The 19,130-nt window shown below is 41.4% G+C and overlaps 1 protein-coding gene across 1 annotated transcript in view; it reads left to right on the top strand.

Moving 5' to 3' along the window:
• Nucleotides 1–790: 790 nt before the first annotated feature.
• Nucleotides 791–19,130, top strand: part of LOC138958319 (insulin-like growth factor-binding protein complex acid labile subunit) — a 51,952-nt gene continuing 33,612 nt past the window's right edge. Inside the window, exons 1-2 of the mRNA XM_070329430.1 lie at nucleotides 791–3,000; nucleotides 9,178–9,703. Of these exons, the coding sequence (XP_070185531.1) occupies nucleotides 962–3,000; nucleotides 9,178–9,703 (2,565 nt within the window). The 5' untranslated portion in view covers nucleotides 791–961. The remainder of the gene's footprint in view (nucleotides 3,001–9,177; nucleotides 9,704–19,130) is intronic.

Below are 19,130 nucleotides of genomic sequence, written 5' to 3'. Positions count from 1 at the left end.
CACTTTTTTGTGTTTCGTTTCGCGATGCCACTTTTTAAATACAAAATGGCTGACATTTTAGCATAAGGCAATGTAACCCTAGCTATAAAAGTGCTGAATGAGAATGTGTCTTCACAGTTGATGTGCAAATATTCATAATTTTGGGTTAAAAAAACGAAACGAAATTTTAATATTGTTTCTTGTTTTTTTAAAGATATCTCAAAATTTATTTAAGATAGAATGTTCTAGTTTTCCGCAGAAGTTCTCTAAAGCAATTACAGGGAGCCAAACCGACGTTTTTGTGGCTAGTACAAATGGTATAAAATATACGGTTTTTTTAAACTCTTTTGTTTTTTAATTAAATGTTGTCGAACACCTTTATCACATACTTTTTCTGCTATCATTTTAAAAGCAGACTATGCGATGTTCCGTCACAGTCATACACAGCTTCACAAAAAACAAAATCCTATGCTATTTAACACATTCTTTTTTATTAGAACACTATGCCATTTAGCTATATACAGTCAACACTTTGAACAAATATGATAATATTTAAGGGGTGTATTAAAAAGACAAAATATGTACCGTCCGCTAGGTAGTACTGCCCCCTTAAAAAACAAATCTGCATTAATGCATTGTTTTTGTTATGACTTCTATTGAAACGCGTTCGTCAAGTGTTGAACACAAGTATTTTGTTCAAACGCAAAATCATTCTCTTTTCCTGTCCTGCCCAATGCAATGTCACCGGGTGGCTGTGGTAAGTTGGGATGTAACCACGCAGGGAAACCCCCCTCCTTTGGTGTTCCTGACCTACCTGACACGTTCTTCCTCCTTGCTTGGCATAAAGGCCACGACTTCAGTACAGACAGCCAGATCACATTCATTATTTATGACACAGTCTTCGTGAAAAGAAATGTTGAAATACATCGTGTTATAGCCATACATGTTTGGAGGGAAAACTTCATAAGAAGCAACGTGCGAAATGAAAATGATGAAAAGAATCGGGGTTGTGTTGGTTTGGTTTCTTGTCGCAAGCTGTGTATCTTCCAGGGATGTGGTTTGTCGGTCGAGGAGCAGAGCTCAAAACGGAACCCTGGTGGACTGCAGTCACACGCAAGTTACGTCACTCTCTGACGTAGATATCTCCGGCGTAGATGTCTCTGACGTCATACTTCTGGACTTGAGTAATAACCAGCTATCAGAGTGGCGTTCCGGTTCTCTTTCTGATCTCTCCAGCCTACGTCACTTGAACCTCGGTCACAACGATCTGCAGGAACTAGACCAGCACGCGTTTCAAGGACTGGAAGAGTTGGAGACTTTGGACCTGAGCTATAACAACCTGACCGCACTGACCAGCCGGACCTTTGCCAACCTTCCGCACCTACAACGACTGTTGCTTGACCACAACCAGGTGACCAGCCTCGGAACGGACGTCTTTGAGAACCTGACTCACCTCCGTCACCTGGACCTGGGCCACAATCACCTGCAGGTCTTGTACAACACCTTCTCCAGTCTCGCTCACCTCCACTGGCTGGGGCTGGGGTCCAACCGCTTGCAGAGACTGGAGGCTGGTGCCATGACAGGGCTGGACAGGCTGATCAACCTGGACTTGTCTGACAACAAACTCCAGCTGACGTCGTCAGTCTACCCGGCCCGGGTCTTCGCCTCGCTGGGGCAGCTGCAGCTTCTGCGTCTGGAGAACAACGATCACGATCAGAACGGTGAATATCCCGACAACGTGTTCAGTGACCTCGTCTCCCTGACGTTGTTATCCATCGATACGTTTAGTGATGTGCACTTTGGGCGGGACTTTGCGGCTCTGCGCAACATTCATACTCTAGATTTGAGCAAGAACTGTAGAATTAGTCATATTTTTAACACGTCCTTCGAGGGCTTTAAAAACTCGACACTCTCTTTCATCAATTTTCAGTATTGCTCACTTCAAATTATTGAAGCGTGTGCATTCTGTGAGCTTCCTGCGTTGGACAGATTATGGTTCATGCACTCTTACTACCAGACTCCCAACCACATACTGGAATCTCTGTACGGCCTCCAGCACCAGAATATGACTGAAATCAAATTGCAAGGCATTGGCGATCGCTTACCATTTAACCACGTCATCGACAGGCATTCTGCAAGATACCTACAACAGATCTGTGTTAAGAACTTCACAATGTCGTCATGCAGTATTCAGCGAATAGCAGGAAACGCCTTGGCAGTACAAAACACCCCTTTCTTCAGATGCGTGGAACACATAGATGTTTCGATGAATGCGATTATTGGAGATTCATCTACTTTGATCAAAATGATGACGTCAGATGGTCCCTTACGATCTCTGGCACTGCAGGATCAGATTAGGTTTACCATCACAGGAGCTCAGTGTTTAGTCAGTGGAGATTTTCGATGCAAAGACCATTTCCGTGATGGTGGTTACGATGAGAACACATACACGATGGGGTTTCGAACCCCAATGAATATTTCATATCTAAACATTTCCTCAATCTTCCCACACCTGGATCCCTTGCCAGTTAATTTGACTTTTCCCTCTGCGAAGCATTTAAAGATTTTGGACCTGTCCTATCTGGGATTTGCCAACTGTCGCATGACATTTTATGGTCTCGAAAATCTTGAAACACTAAGCTTGAATGGCAACTATTGTCACAACATGACGGAAAAGATGTTCGATTTTCTGGACAGTCTGACAAAACTGAGTTTGTCAAACTTTGGATTTAACCCGCTGTTCTTGAAGTCACGTGGTTGGCGCTTGTTTCAAAACGTGGATCAGCTGCAGTTTTTGGACCTGTCCCGGAACGACCTGCCCTTCACAGATCCTGACATGTTACGTGTACAGCGCCGTCTGAAAGAACTAGACTTCTCCGACAATCGACTCCAGAAAGTGCCTGTCAATCTAGATAATCATGGTGACCTGACGACGCTTGACCTTTCCCACAACTCTCTGAGCACTCTGACGTCATCAGAACGGTCAGCGTTGGACAGTCTGGCCGGCCGCCATGCATTCAGGTTGTATGTGTGTCTGTCTGTGAGAACAATTGGTTTAACGATGCCTTCTTTCTCGCAATGCATCTAGGTTGTATGAGTGTCTGTCTGAGAGAAAGAATAATTGTTTTCATGAAGCCTTCTTTCTCGCCATGCATTCAGGTTGTATGTGTCCATGTCTGGGGGAATAATTGGTTTAACAATGCCTTCTTATTTGCCATGCGTTTAGGATGAATAATTCAAGAAAACTAAACAGTTTAATTACCCCAACCCCCAGAATTGACCTGTACAAGTCAATTCTGTCTCATTCTGGCACCCTATTGTGGAACTCCATTCCTGGTATAATTAAAATGAAAGTCAGTGAAACATCATTCAAGGAACACTACATGCTGTTTCTCTGGCAAAACTTGTAAGCACCACTACTATTGTGCAGCTGATATAATATCGGTACTCCATGTTTGTATTGAAACATAATAATACATAATGCAATGAGAACATTTTTTAAACAAGTAAGTGTCTGTGTGTCTGTCTGTTTTTATTTGTAAAAAATTTTTTTTAATCTTTTTTTAATTTTTTTTTTAACACTTTTTTATTTCTTTTTGGTACACGACATCAACATCACACAGGAACATCAAATAACATCAACCATACAAAACTATGCATCTCCAACAAAGACAAAGAAAACAAAAGAGACAACAACAACAACAAAACGGGAAAACACAATAAAGCATACAATAACACAGCCCATATTCAATACATTTATAAATTATGTAAACGTCTCTTTTTATATTTAGTTAAGTTTTGACTAAATATTTTAACATCGAGGGGGAATCGAAACGAGGGTCGTGGTGTATGTGCGTGTGTGTGTGCGTGTGTGTGTGTGTCTGTGTGTGTGTGTGTGTGTGTGTGTGTAGAGCGATTCAGACTAAACTACTGGACCGATCTTTATGAAATTTGACATGAGAGTTCCTGGGTATGAAATCCCCGAACGTTTTTTTCATTTTTTTGATAAATGTCTTTGATGACGTCACATCCGGCTTTTCGTGAAAGTTGAGGCGGCACTGTCACGCCCTCATTTTTCAACCAAATTGGTTGAAATTTTGGTCAAGTAATCTTCGACAAAGCCCGGGGTTCCGTATTGCATTTCAGCTTGGTGGCTTAAAAATTAATCAATGACTTTGGTCATTAAAAGTCTGAAAATTGTAAAAAAAAAAAAAAAATTTATAAAACGATCCAAATTTACGTTTATCTTATTCTCCATCATTTGCTGATTCCAAAAACATATAAATATGTTATATTCGGATTAAAAACAAGCTCTGAAAATTAAATATATAAAAATTATTATCAAATTTTTTTTTCGAAATCAATTTAAAAACACTTTTATCTTATTCCTTGTCGGTTCCTGATTCCAAAAATATATAGATATGATATGTTTGGATTAAAAACACGCTCAGAAAGTTAAAACAAAGAGAGGTACAGAAAAGCGTGCTATCCTTCTCAGCGCAACGAATACCCCGCTCTTCTTGTCAATTCCACGTGCACTGCTTTTGCCACGGGCGGTGGAGTGACGATGCTACGAGTATACGGTCTTGCTGCGTTGCGTTGCGTTCAGTTTCATTCTGTGAGTTCGACAGCTACTTGACTAAATATTGTATTTTCGCCTTACGCGACTTGTTTATATTTAGTCAAGTTTTGACTAAATATTTTAACATCGAGGGGGAATCGAAACGAGGGTCGTGGTGTATGTGCGTGTGTGTGTGTGTGTGTGTGTGTGTGTGTGTGTGTGTGTGTAGAGCGATTCAGACTAAACTACTGGACCGATCTTTATGAAATTTGACATGAGAGTTCCTGGGTATGAAATCCCCGAACGTTTTTTTCATTTTTTTGATAAATGTCTTTGATGACGTCATATCCGGCTTTTCGTGAAAGTTGAGGCGGCACTGTCACGCCCTTATTTTTCAACCAAATTGGTTGAAATTTTGGTCAAGTAATCTTCGACGAAGCCCGGACTTCGGTATTGCATTTCAGCTTGGTGGCTTAAAAATTAATTAATGACTTTGGTCATTAAAAATCTGAAAATTGTAAAAAAACATAAAAATTTATAAAACGATCCAAATTTACGTTTATCTTATTCTCCATCATTTGCTGATTCTAAAAACATATAAATATGTTATATTCGGATTAAAAACAAGCTCTGAAAATTAAATATATAAAAATTATTATCAAAATTAAATTGTCCAAATCAATTTAAAAACATTTTCATCTTATTCCTTGTCGGTTCCTGATTCCAAAAACATATAGATATGATATGTTTGGATTAAAAACACGCTCAGAAAGTTAAAACAAAGAGAGGTACAGAAAAGCGTGCTATCCTTCTTAGCGCAACTACTACCCCGCTCTTCTTGTCAATTTCACTGCCTTTGCCATGAGCGGTGGACTGACGATGCTACGAGTATACGGTCTTGCTGAAAAATGGCATTGCGTTCAGTTTCATTCTGTGAGTTCGACAGCTACTTGACTAAATATTGTATTTTCGCCTTACGCGACTTGTTTTATATTTAGTCAAGTTTTGACTAAATATTTTAACATCGAGGGGGAATCGAAACGAGGGTCGTGGTGTATGTGCGTGCGTGCGTGTGTGTGTGTGTGTGTGTGTGTGTGTGTGTGTGTAGAGCGATTCAGACTAAACTACTGGACCGATCTTTATGAAATTTGACATGAGAGTTCCTGGGTATGAAATCCCCATACGTTTTTTTCATTTTTTTGATAAATGGCTTTGATGACGTCATATCCGGCTTTTCGTGAAAGTTGAGGCGGCACTGTCACGCCATCATTTTTCAACCAAATTGGTTGAAATTTTGGTCAAGTAATCTTCGACAAAGCCCGGACTTCGGTATTGCATTTCAGCTTGGTGGCTTAAAAATTAATTAATGACTTTGGTCATTAAAAATCGGAAAATTGTAAAAAAAAATAAAAATTTATAAAACGATCCAAATTTACGTTTATCTTATTCTCCATCATTTGCTGATTCCAAAAACATATAAATATGTTATATTCGGATTAAAAACAAGCTCTGAAAATTAAATATATAAAAATTATTATCAAAATTAAATTGTCGAAATCAATTTAAAAACACTTTCATCTTATTCCTTGTCAGTTCCTGATTCCAAAAACATATAGATATGATATGTTTGGATTAACAACACGCTCAGAAAGTTAAAACAAAGAGAGGTACAGAAAAGCGTGCTATCCTTCTTAGCTCTTCTTGTCAATTTCACTGCCTTTGCCATGAGCGGTGGACTGACGATGCTACGAGTATACGGTCTTGCTGAAAAATGGCAGCTACTTGACTAAATATTGTATTTTCGCCTTACGCGACTTGTTTATGTTTCTATTGATAATTTTGTAAAACACCAAGTCCTGTTCCCCGTTTAGCTGCTGCAAAATAAACAGACAATGTTTATGTTCGAGTCTAAACTGAGAAACATCTTTAACCTCCTATTACCTCCAAAAACCAAATTTCATCCTTACAAGCTCAATCAGAAAGACAATCAATCATTTGACAATATCAGAGGTTTAAATGGGTACCACTCCAGGAGAAATTTATTATATGTAAAATTAAGTTTACTTAAATATTCTTCTTCCAAATACCTTTTTCTCAGATCTCTTTTAAATGCAGCCATTGTAGGAACAGCTTTTGCATACTTACAATTGTAAATAAAAAAATTGGCATTTAATATTATAAACATTTTTTAAACAAGTAAGTGTCTGTATGTCTGTCTGTTTGTTTGTATGTTTGTTTGTTTGTTTGCTTAACGCCCAGCCGACCACGAAGGGCCATATCAGGGCGGTGCTGCTTTGACGTATAACGTGCGCCACACACAAGACAGAAGTCGCAGCACAGGCTTCATGTCTCACTCAGTCACATTATTCTGACACCGGACCAACCAGTATGTCTGTCTGTGGGCTAGTATCCTATTATTGGTTTAATGTTGCCTTCTTTTCTGCCTTGCATTCAGGTTGTGTGTGTGTCTTTCTGTGGGCATGACTGATCTAAAGACACGATCAGTCCATTGCAGAAGAACATCTACACCACCCGACATTTTGAAGTTGCGATAAGAGCATTTTTCCATTCACAAACTGATAGCTGCCATGGCTTCTTTCTGAACAGGGTGGCAATTCTTTTGCTGATTTGATTTCACAAATGAGACACTTTTTATAAAAGGCAAAGTAAATTTAGTTTGCGTTTGCCTTTCCATGCATAAATATGGTGCACTTATGATTTATGATGTATTCCGGTTAAAAACAAAATTCATATCATTGAAAAGCATGGACACCGTTGTTGAGTTCAAGAGCAAAGTAGGCCATATGTGTTAGGGGCTATGTGTAAGCGTCACTTCTACACATCAGGCGTTACTGATTTCTTTTTGCTTTGTGTAGAGTAATACGTATCTTGAATTTATGAGGCAGAGTTTGTTTGGTGTTTCATTAGAATTTGTTTTCTCTGCATGCAGCAGAAAGCCAGATATTTCCTTCACCCTTTTAACTTTGAAGGAGTCATCCTTGCTTCGCGACATCAAAAGACGTAAGGTTACTGAAGTGTGCACTCAAAGCACATAAGGCGGCTTGAAACGTGTCACACAAAAGCTGTGTATCTAGAGCAGGCGTGCAGCAGATGGCATTGTACAAAGCGGATAACTATCCTTTACAATCTCGGCTGAGAATCATGAGCGTCTTTATTGCGCAAGTTGTTTTAATCCTGATTATGCGTGTGAATGAATGCAAATGCGCTAGTACGCTATCATACAAAAACAAACACAACTCCAAATGTAAGTTCCTTCCACTGTATTATACAGTTACGATAAACATACACACAAATACATATACACACAATCATGAACATAAATGTTAGGTATTCAAAAATTGGGTACTCACAGGTTTGGATGCATAAACAACTCGAGATTACAATCTCGTGCACAATTTCACTAACAAAACCCTCTACCCTTCACTTATGTAAAGAAATACACAAACAGTCCGTGAACTCACAGGCACACGATAATTATCTACTTTACTGGTATCGAATCACGGCTCGTGTGTAGTCAGAAAAACAGTTACAGTTCATATTCCGGCAGACTCAAATCACCGGGGTGTTGCAGGTAGCTCTGTTTCCTCCTTGGGGATGAAGCTACCAGGGGAAGGGATTGTGTTGGAGGTGCGGGTAGAGGGGTAGCCCTCCCGGTGCTCCCCCTTGGACCTCCCTAGTCTAGGACCCTGGGTCTTCGCGAGGTGGCCATTGTGGCGTAATCCCTCCGGACTAGCATAACGTTTCCCTATCCCAAGACCGACCGTGCGTGGTCTATGACCACATCCTCTACGAGGTGACCCTATCAACTAGGCAGCGCAAGCCCCTAGGCGAAACACGGCGGATCTAGAGGAGAGAACCTCGATAAAAAATTTGAGCTGCCATGAAGACGGAGCATGTTGGCTGAGGACAGCGGGCAGACCTTCTGTGCCGACACCCATCTACAGGAGAAAACCAGGCATGCACGCATCAAACCCAACATGGCCATGGCAAATCACCGTCTGCTCTGCCTACTAAACACTCATTATATCTTATGTAATTAAGATCTTATAGACATATTTTAACTCTGTTAATACACAGAATTACACAGCGTCTATGGCCGTCAACCAGGAAATCTATCTGAATACTAATTCCTTCCACTGGCGACCTCGGTCTACTCAGTTCCTTTCGTCCTGTGACCTCTATGGTCCAACTATACGGACAACCATAACCTTGCAATAACTTCGCGAAATCCCGTCGAATTTCAGCTATGCTGGTCTAGAGTTATGATACTTCGGCGGCTTCTCAGATTCTTCACCCTTGTCATCTGGTCGCTATCTCCCTCTCAGACCGGTTATACGACGCACTGCACAACATAAATAGCGGACATCTTGTCTTAGATATCTGTCTGCTATGTTTACAGTTTACAGTGTTAGTCGATTCAACTTATGCGCTAAACACTCTAGCGACTGATATTCGAATGCTTATTCCATTTACCTGTTAAGTGCTTTCCTGTTACAGTGTTATTCGTGATTTCCTTCACAATGCGTGCGAAACAGAACTGCGTTCTATTACGTAAACTACTACGAAAGAATAGGGAATTGTTAGATTGGTTATAATTGCAAACATTCCTGCTTCAGCCTCAAACTATTGGGAAATCCACTGGAGTGTGCGTGCTTCAACCTGGACGTGGTACAGTGGCTGTGGCACACCCCCGTGTCGCTTGATGGCGAAGGACGCCAAGCGGCTAACTACACGTGCACCACGGAGACAGGGGAGATCACCAGCACAGAGCGCGTGATGGCGCAGTGGATGAGTCACTGGCGGCGCTGTGTGGGGGTACAGATGTTTGGAATCGCCCTGTCCGCCTTTCTTCTCCAGCTCCTGGCCATCGTCGTGACTTTCATCGTTGTACGCTCCTGGACCCAACTCTGCTACGCCTGGAAAGCAATCCGACGGTACCGTCTGCCGAGACGTCACCACTTTCACCGAGACGCTTACGTCGTGTACTCCGAGGCTCAGGATGACGTCATTCTGGCGTGCGTGACGCTGCGTGTGGCTGTGGAGGAGCGGTACAACGTGCGTCTCTTGCTGCGTGACCGGGAGGAGCTGCCTGGGTCTGTGAGGGCGGAGAACGTCGTGCAGCACATTGATGACAGCTGGAAGGTAGGCGGCACGTGCACACAGATAAAACCTCGGTTCGTTCTCACGTCATCCGAACGCGTAATGTGGCAATGCACACCTCCCTAAATATTTACTTTTATTGAAAAACAAATGTAAGACATGTCAAGAGCAAAGAATGGATGCAGAAGATAGATGAAAAAACTATCACTATAAATAGTTCCCAGTTGTGAACTTTGGAGCTGCTCAATGCATAGGGTCCCGGTATCCAGGTTTGTGCAAAGTGTACTCTTCTTCTTCTTTAGCAGTCGATGTAAAGTGTACTCTTCTTCTTCTTTAGCGGTCGATGTAAAGTGTACTCTTCTTCTTCTTTAGCGGTCAATGTAAAGTGAACTCGTCTTCTTCTTTAGCGGTCGATGCAAAGTGAACTCGTCTTCTTCTTTAGCGGTCGATGTAAAGTGTACTCTTCTTCTTCTTTAGCGGTCGATGTAAAGTGTACTCTTCTTCTTCTTTAGCGGTCGATGTAAAGTGTACTCTTCTTCTTTAGCGGTCGATGCAAAGTGTACTCTTCTTCTTCTTTAGCGGTCGATGCAAAGTGTACTCTTCTTCTTCTTTAGCGGTCGATGCAAAGTGTACTCGTCTTCTTCTTTAGCGGTCGATGTAAAGTGTACTCTTCTTCTTCTTTAGCGGTCGATGCAGAGTGTACTCGTCTTCTTCTTTAGCGGTCGATGTAAAGTGTACTCTTCTTCTTCTTTAGCGGTCGATGCAAAGTGTACTCGTCTTCTTCTTTAGCGGTCGATGCAAAGTGTACTCGTCTTCTTCTTTAGCGGTCGATGTAAAGTGTACTCTTCTTCTTCTTTAGCGGTCGATGCAAAGTGTACTCTTCTTCTTCTTTAGCGGTCGATGTAAAGTGAACTCGTCTTCTTCTTTAGCAGTCGATGCAAAGTGAACTCGTCTTCTTCTTTAGCGGTCGATGTAAAGTGTACTCGTCTTCTTCTTTAGCGGTCGATGTAAAGTGTACTCTTCTTCTTCTTTAGCGGTCGATGTAAAGTGTACTCTTCTTCTTCTTTAGCGGTCGATGCAAAGTGTACTCTTCTTCTTCTTTAGCGGTCGATGGAAAGTGTACTCTTCTTCTTCTTTAGCGGTCGATGTAAAGTGTACTCTTCTTCTTCTTTAGCGGTCGACGTAAAGTGTACTCTTCTTCTTCTTTAGCGGTCGACGCAAAGTGTACTCTTCTTCTTCTTTAGCGGTCGATGTAAAGTGTACTCTTCTTCTTCTTTAACGGTCGATGTAAAGTGTACTCGTCTTCTTCTTTAGCGGTCGATGTAAAGTGTACTCTTCTTCTTCTTTAGCGGTCGATGTAAAGTGTACTCTTCTTCTTCTTTAACGGTCGATGTAAAGTGTACTCTTCTTCTTCTTTAGCGGTCGATGTAAAGTGTACTCTTCTTCTTCTTTAGCGGTCGATGTAAAGTGAACACTTCTTCTTCTTTAGCGGTCGATGTAAAGTGTACTCTTCTTCTTCTTTAGCGGTCGATGTAAAGTGTACTCTTCTTCTTCTTTAGCGGTCGATGTAAAGGGTACTCTTCTTCTTCTTTAGCGGTCGATGTAAAGTGTACTCTTCTTCTTCTTTAGCGGTCGATGCAAAGTGTACTCTTCTTCTTCTTTAGCGGTCGTTGCAAAGTGTACTCTTCTTCTTCTTTAGCGGTCGATGCAAAGTGAACTCTTCTTCTTCTTTAGCGGTCGATGCAAAGTGAACTCGTCTTCTTCTTTAGCGGTCGATGCAAAGTGTACTCGTCTTCTTCTTTAGCGGTCGATGTAAAGTGTACTCGTCTTCTTCTTTAGCGGTCGATGCAAAGTGTACTCGTCTTCTTCTTTAGCGGTCGATGTAAAGTGTACTCTTCTTCTTCTTTAGCGGTCGATGTAAAGTGAACTCTTCTTCTTCTTTAGCGGTCGATGCAAAGTGTACTCTTCTTCTTCTTTAGCGGTCGATGTAAAGTGTACTCTTCTTCTTCTTTAGCGGTCGATGTAAAGTGTACTCTTCTTCTTTAGCTGTCGATGCAAAGTGTACTCTTCTTCTTCTTTAGCGGTCGATGTAAAGTGAACTCTTCTTCTTCTTTAGCGGTCGATGTAAAGTGTACTCGTCTTCTTCTTTAGCGGTCGATGTAAAGTGTACTCTTCTTCTTCTTTAGCGGTCGATGTAAAGTGTACTCTTCTTCTTCTTTAACGGTCGATGTAAAGTGTACTCTTCTTCTTCTTTAGCGGTCGATGTAAAGTGTACTCTTCTTCTTCTTTAGCGGTCGATGTAAAGTGAACACTTCTTCTTCTTTAGCGGTCGATGTAAAGTGTACTCTTCTTCTTCTTTAGCGGTCGATGTAAAGTGAACTCTTCTTCTTCTTTAGCGGTCGATGTAAAGGGTACTCTTCTTCTTCTTTAGCGGTCGATGTAAAGTGTACTCTTCTTCTTCTTTAGCGGTCGATGCAAAGTGTACTCTTCTTCTTCTTTAGCGGTCGTTGCAAAGTGTACTCTTCTTCTTCTTTAGCGGTCGATGCAAAGTGAACTCTTCTTCTTCTTTAGCGGTCGATGCAAAGTGAACTCTTCTTCTTCTTTAGCGGTCGATGCAAAGTGTACTCGTCTTCTTCTTTAGCGGTCGATGTAAAGTGTACTCTTCTTCTTCTTTAGCGGTCGATGCAAAGTGTACTCGTCTTCTTCTTTAGCGCTCGATGTAAAGTGTACTCGTCTTCTTCTTTAGCGGTCGATGTAAAGTGTACTCTTCTTCTTCTTTAGCGGTCGATGTAAAGTGAACTCTTCTTCTTCTTTAGCGGTCGATGCAAAGTGTACACTTCTTCTTCTTTAGCGGTCGATGCAAAGTGTACTCTTCTTCTTCTTTAGCGGTCGATGCAAAGTGTACTCTTCTTCTTCTTTAGCGGTCGATGCAAAGTGTACTCTTCTTCTTCTTTAGCGGTCGATGTAAAGTGTACTCTCCTTCTTCTTTAGCGGTCGATGCAAAGTGTACTCTTCTTCTTCTTTAGCGGTCGATGTAAAGTGTACTCTTCTTCTTCTTTAGCGGTCGATGTAAAGTGTACTCTTCTTCTTTAGCGGTAGATGCAAAGTGTACTCTTCTTCTTCTTTAGCGGTCGATGTAAAGTGTACTCTTCTTCTTCTTTAGCGGTCGATGTAAAGTGTACTCTTCTTCTTCTTTAGCGGTCGATGCAAAGTGAACTCTTCTTCTTCTTTAGCGGTCGATGCAAAGTGAACTCGTCTTCTTCTTTAGCGGTCGATGCAAAGTGTACTCGTCTTCTTCTTTAGCGGTCGATGTAAAGTGTACTCGTCTTCTTCTTTAGCGGTCGATGCAAAGTGTACTCGTCTTCTTCTTTAGCGGTCGATGTAAAGTGTACTCGTCTTCTTCTTTAGCGGTCGATGTAAAGTGTACTCTTCTTCTTCTTTAGCGGTCGATGTAAAGTGAACTCTTCTTCTTCTTTAGCGGTCGATGCAAAGTGTACACTTCTTCTTCTTTAGCGGTCGATGCAAAGTGTACTCTTCTTCTTCTTTAGCGGTCGATGCAAAGTGTACTCTTCTTCTTCTTTAGCGGTCGATGCAAAGTGTACTCTTCTTCTTCTTTAGCGGTCGATGTAAAGTGTACTCTCCTTCTTCTTTAGCGGTCGATGCAAAGTGTACTCTTCTTCTTCTTTAGCGGTCGATGTAAAGTGTACTCTTCTTCTTCTTTAGCGGTCGATGTAAAGTGTACTCTTCTTCTTTAGCGGTAGATGCAAAGTGTACTCTTCTTCTTCTTTAGCGGTCGATGTAAAGTGTACTCTTCTTCTTCTTTAGCGGTCGATGTAAAGTGTACTCTTCTTCTTCTTTAGCGGTCGATGCAAAGTGAACTCTTCTTCTTCTTTAGCGGTCGATGCAAAGTGAACTCGTCTTCTTCTTTAGCGGTCGATGCAAAGTGTACTCGTCTTCTTCTTTAGCGGTCGATGTAAAGTGTACTCGTCTTCTTCTTTAGCGGTCGATGCAAAGTGTACTCGTCTTCTTCTTTAGCGGTCGATGTAAAGTGTACTCTTCTTCTTCTTTAGCGGTCGATGTAAAGTGAACTCTTCTTCTTCTTTAGCGGTCGATGCAAAGTGTACTCTTCTTCTTCTTTAGCGGTCGATGTAAAGTGTACTCTTCTTCTTCTTTAGCGGTCGATGTAAAGTGTACTCTTCTTCTTTAGCTGTCGATGCAAAGTGTACTCTTCTTCTTCTTTAGCGGTCGATGTAAAGTGAACTCTTCTTCTTCTTTAGCGGTCGATGTAAAGTGTACTCGTCTTCTTCTTTAGCGGTCGATGTAAAGTGTACTCTTCTTCTTCTTTAGCGGTCGATGTAAAGTGTACTCTTCTTCTTCTTTAACGGTCGATGTAAAGTGTACTCTTCTTCTTCTTTAGCGGTCGATGTAAAGTGTACTCTTCTTCTTCTTTAGCGGTCGATGTAAAGTGAACACTTCTTCTTCTTTAGCGGTCGATGTAAAGTGTACTCTTCTTCTTCTTTAGCGGTCGATGTAAAGTGAACTCTTCTTCTTCTTTAGCGGTCGATGTAAAGGGTACTCTTCTTCTTCTTTAGCGGTCGATGTAAAGTGTACTCTTCTTCTTCTTTAGCGGTCGATGCAAAGTGTACTCTTCTTCTTCTTTAGCGGTCGTTGCAAAGTGTACTCTTCTTCTTCTTTAGCGGTCGATGCAAAGTGAACTCTTCTTCTTCTTTAGCGGTCGATGCAAAGTGAACTCTTCTTCTTCTTTAGCGGTCGATGCAAAGTGTACTCGTCTTCTTCTTTAGCGGTCGATGTAAAGTGTACTCTTCTTCTTCTTTAGCGGTCGATGCAAAGTGTACTCGTCTTCTTCTTTAGCGGTCGATGTAAAGTGTACTCGTCTTCTTCTTTAGCGGTCGATGTAAAGTGTACTCTTCTTCTTCTTTAGCGGTCGATGTAAAGTGAACTCTTCTTCTTCTTTAGCGGTCGATGCAAAGTGTACTCTTCTTCTTCTTTAGCGGTCGATGTAAAGTGTACTCTTCTTCTTCTTTAGCGGTCGATGTAAAGTGTACTCTTCTTCTTTAGCTGTCGATGCAAAGTGTACTCTTCTTCTTCTTTAGCGGTCGATGTAAAGTGAACTCTTCTTCTTCTTTAGCGGTCGATGTAAAGTGAACTCTTCTTCTTCTTTAGCGGTCGATGCAAAGTGTACACTTCTTCTTCTTTAGCGGTCGATGCAAAGTGTACTCTTCTTCTTCTTTAGCGGTCGATGCAAAGTGTACTCTTCTTCTTCTTTAGCGGTCGATGCAAAGTGTACTCTTCTTCTTCTTTAGCGGTCGATGTAAAGTGTACTCTCCTTCTTCTTTAGCGGTCGATGCAAAGTGTACTCTTCTTCTTCTTTAGCGGTCGATGTAAAGTGTACTCTTCTTCTTCTTTAGCGGTCGATGTAAAGTGTACTCTTCTTCTTTAGCGGTAGATGCAAAGTGTACTCTTCTTCTTCTTTAGCGGTCGATGTAAAGTGTACTCTTCTTCTTCTTTAGCGGTCGATGTAAAGTGTACTCTTCTTCTTCTTTAGCGGTCAATGCAAAGTGTACTCTTCTGCTTCTTTAGCGGTCGATGTAAAGTGTACTCTTCTTCTTCTTTAGCGGTCGATGTAAAGTGTACTCTTCTTCTTTAGCGGTCGATGCAAAGTGTACTCTTCTTCTTCTTTAGCGGTCGATGTAAAGTGTACTCTTCTTCTTCTTTAGCGGTCGATGTAAAGTGTACTCTTCTTCTTCTTTAGCGGTCGATGCAACGTGTACTCTTCTTCTTCTTTAGTGGTCGATGTAAAGTGTACTCTTCATCTTCTTTAGCGGTCGATGCAAAGTGTACTCTTCTTCTTCTTCTTCTTTAGCGGTCGATGCAAAGTGTACTCTTCTTCTTCTTCTTCTTTAGCGGTCGATGTAAAGTGTACTCTTCTTCTTCTTTAGCGGTCGATGCAAAGTGTACTCTCCTTCTTCTTTAGCGGTCGATGTAAAGTGTACTCGTCTTCTTCTTTAGCGATCGATGCAAAGTGTACTCGTCTTCTTCTTTAGCAGTCGATGCAAAGTGTACTCTTCTTCTTCTTTAGCGGTCGATGCAAAGTGTACTCTTCTTCTTTAGCGGTCGATGCAAAGTGTACTCTTCTTCTTCTTTAGCGTTCGATGCAAAGTGTACTCTTCTTCTTCTTTAGCGGTCGATGCAAAGTGAACTCGTCTTCTTCTTTAGCGGTCGATGTAAAGTGTACTCTTCTTCTTCTTTAGCGGTCGATGTAAAGTGTACTCTTCTTCTTCTTTAGCGGTCGATGCAAAGTGAACTCGTCTTCTTCTTTAGCGGTCGATGCAAAGTGAACTCGTCTTCTTCTTTAGCGGTCGATGAAAAGTGTACTCGTCTTCTTCTTTAGCGGTCGATGTAAAGTGTACTCGTCTTCTTCTTTCGCGGTCGATATAAAGTGTACTCTTCTTCTTCTTTAGCGGTCGATGTAAAGTGTACTCTTCTTCTTCTTTAGCGGTCGATGTAAAGTGAACTCTTCTTCTTCTTTAGCGGTCGATGCAAAGTGTACTCTTCTTCTTCTTTAGCGGTCGATGTAAAGTGTACACTTCTTCTTCTTTAGCGGTCGATGTAAAGTGAACTCTTCTTCTTCTTTAGCGGTCGATGCAAAGGGTACTCTTCTTCTTCTTTAGCGGTCGATGTAAAGTGTACTCTTCTTCTTCTTTAGCGGTCGATGTAAAGTGAACTCTTCTTCGTCTTTAGCGGTCGATGCAAAGGGTACTCTTCTTCTTCTTTAGCGGTCGATGCAAAGTGTACTCTTCTTCTTTAGCGGTCGATGTAAAGTGTACTCTTCTTCTTCTTTAGCGGTCGATGCAAAGTGTACTCTTCTTCTTCTTTAGCGGTCGATGTAAAGTGTACTCTTCTTCTTCTTTAGCGGTCGATGTAAAGTGTACTCTTCTTCTTCTTTAGCGGTCGATGTAAAGTGTACTCTTCTTCTTCTTTAGCGGTCGATGTAAAGTGTACTCTTCTTCTTCTTTAGCGGTCGATGTAAAGTGTACTCTTCTTCTTCTTTAGCGGTCGATGCAAAGTGTACTCTTCTTCTTCTTTAGCGGTCGATGTAAAGTGTACACTTCTTCTTCTTAAGCGGTCGATGTAAAGTGTACTCTTCTTCTTCTTTAGCGGTCGATGCAAAGTGTACTCTTCTTCTTCTTTAGCGGTCGATGTAAAGTGTACACTTCTTCTTCTTAAGGAGTCGATGTAAAGTGTACTCTTCTTCTTCTTTAGCGGTCGATGTAAAGTGTACTCTTCTTCTTCTTTAGCGGTCGATGTAAAGGGTACTCTTCTTCTTCTTTAGCGGTCGATGCAAAGGGTACTCTTCTTCTTCTTTAGCGGTCGATGCAAAGGGTACTTTTCTTCTTCTTTAGCGGTCGATGCAAAGTGTACTCTTCTTCTTCTTTAGCGGTCGATGTAAAGTGTACACTTCTTCTTCTTAAGCGGTCGATGTAAAGTGTACTCTTCTTCTTCTTTAGCGGTCGATGTAAAGTGTACTCTTCTTCTTCTTTAGCGCTCGATGGAAAGTGTACTCTTCTTCTTCTTTAGCGGTCGATGTAAAGGGTACTCTTCTTCTTCTTTAGCGGTCGATGCAAAGGGTACTCTTCTTCTTCTTTAGCGGTCGATGTAAAGTGTACTCTTCTTCTTCTTTAGCGGTCGATGTAAAGTGTACTCTTCTTCTTCTTCAGCGGTCGATGTAAAGTGTACTCTTCTTCTTCTTTAGCGGTCGATGTAAAGTGTACTCTTCTTCTTCTTTAGCGGTCGATGTAAAGTGTACTCTTCTTCTTCTTTAGCGGTCGATGTAAAGTGTACTCTTCTTCTTCTTTAGCGGTCGATGTAAAGTGTACTCTTCTTCTTCTTTAGCGGTCGATGTAAAGTGTACTCTTCTTCTTCTTTAACGGTCGATGTAAAGTGTACTCGTCTTCTTCTTTAGCGGTCGATGTAAAGTGTACTCTTCTTCTTCTTTAGCGGTCGATGTAAAGTGTACTCGTCTTCTTCTTTAACGGTCGATGTAAAGTGTACTCTTCTTCTTCTTTAGCGGTCGATGTAAAGTGTACTCTTCCTCTTCTTTAGCGGTCGATGTAAAGTGAACTCTTCTTCTTCTTTAGCGGTCGATGTAAAGGGTACTCTTCTTCTTCTTTAGCGGTCGATGCAAAGGGTACTCTTCTTCTTCTTTAGCGGTCGATGTAAAGTGTACTCTTCTTCTTCTTTAGCGGTCGATGTAAAGTGTACTCTTCTTCTTCTTCAGCGGTCGATGTAAAGTGTACTCTTCTTCTTCTTTAGCGGTCGATGTAAAGTGTACTCTTCTTCTTCTTTAGCGGTCGATGTAAAGTGTACTCTTCTTCTTCTTTAGCGGTCGATGTAAAGTGTACTCTTCTTCTTCTTTAGCGGTCGATGTAAAGTGTACTCTTCTTCTTCTTTAGCGGTCGATGTAAAGTGTACTCTTCTTCTTCTTTAACGGTCGATGTAAAGTGTACTCGTCTTCTTCTTTAGCGGTCGATGTAAAGTGTACTCTTCTTCTTCTTTAGCGGTCGATGTAAAGTGTACTCGTCTTCTTCTTTAGCGGTCGATGTAAAGTGTACTCTTCTTCTTCTTTAGCGGTCGATGTAAAGTGTACTCTTCTTCTTCTTTAGCGGTCGATGTAAAGTGAAGTCTTCTTCTTCTTTAGCGGTCGATGTAAAGTGAACTCTTCTTCTTCTTTAGCGGTCGATGTAAAGTGTACTCTTCTTCTTCTTTAGCGGTCGATGCAAAGTGTACTCTTCTTCTTCTTTAGCGGTCGATGCAAAGTGAACTCTTCTTCTTCTTTAGCGGTCGATGCAAAGTGAACTCGTCTTCTTCTTTAGCGGTCGATGCAAAGTGTACTCGTCTTCTTCTTTAGCGTTCAATGTAAAGTGTACTCTTCTTCTTCTTTAGTGGTCGTAAAGTGTACTCGTCTTCTTCTTTGGCGGTCGATGCAAAGTGTACTCGTCTTCTTCTTTAGCGGTCAATGTAAAGTGTACTCTTCTTCTTCTTTAGTGGTCGTAAAGTGTACTCGTCTTCTTCTTTAACGGTCGATGTAAAGTGTACTCTTCTTCTTCTTTAGCGGTCGATGTAAAGTGTACTCTTCTTCTTCTTTAGCGGTCGATGTAAAGTGAAGTCTTCTTCTTCTTTAGCGGTCGATGTAAAGTGAACTCTTCTTCTTCTTTAGCGGTCGATGTAAAGTGTACTCTTCTTCTTCTTTAGCGGTCGATGCAAAGTGTACTCTTCTTCTTCTTTAGCGGTCGATGCAAAGTGAACTCTTCTTCTTCTTTAGCGGTCGATGCAAAGTGAACTCGTCTTCTTCTTTAGCGGTCGATGCAAAGTGTACTCGTCTTCTTCTTTAGCGGTCAATGTAAAGTGTACTCTTCTTCTTCTTTAGTGGTCGATGCAAAGTGAACTC

Source organism: Littorina saxatilis, linkage group LG2 (assembly GCF_037325665.1).
Source record: "Littorina saxatilis isolate snail1 linkage group LG2, US_GU_Lsax_2.0, whole genome shotgun sequence".
Taxonomy (NCBI): Eukaryota; Metazoa; Mollusca; class Gastropoda; order Littorinimorpha; family Littorinidae; genus Littorina; species Littorina saxatilis.
The sequence above is the reverse complement of the archived record's forward strand: the minus strand, read 5'-3'. Positions and strand labels throughout refer to the sequence as shown.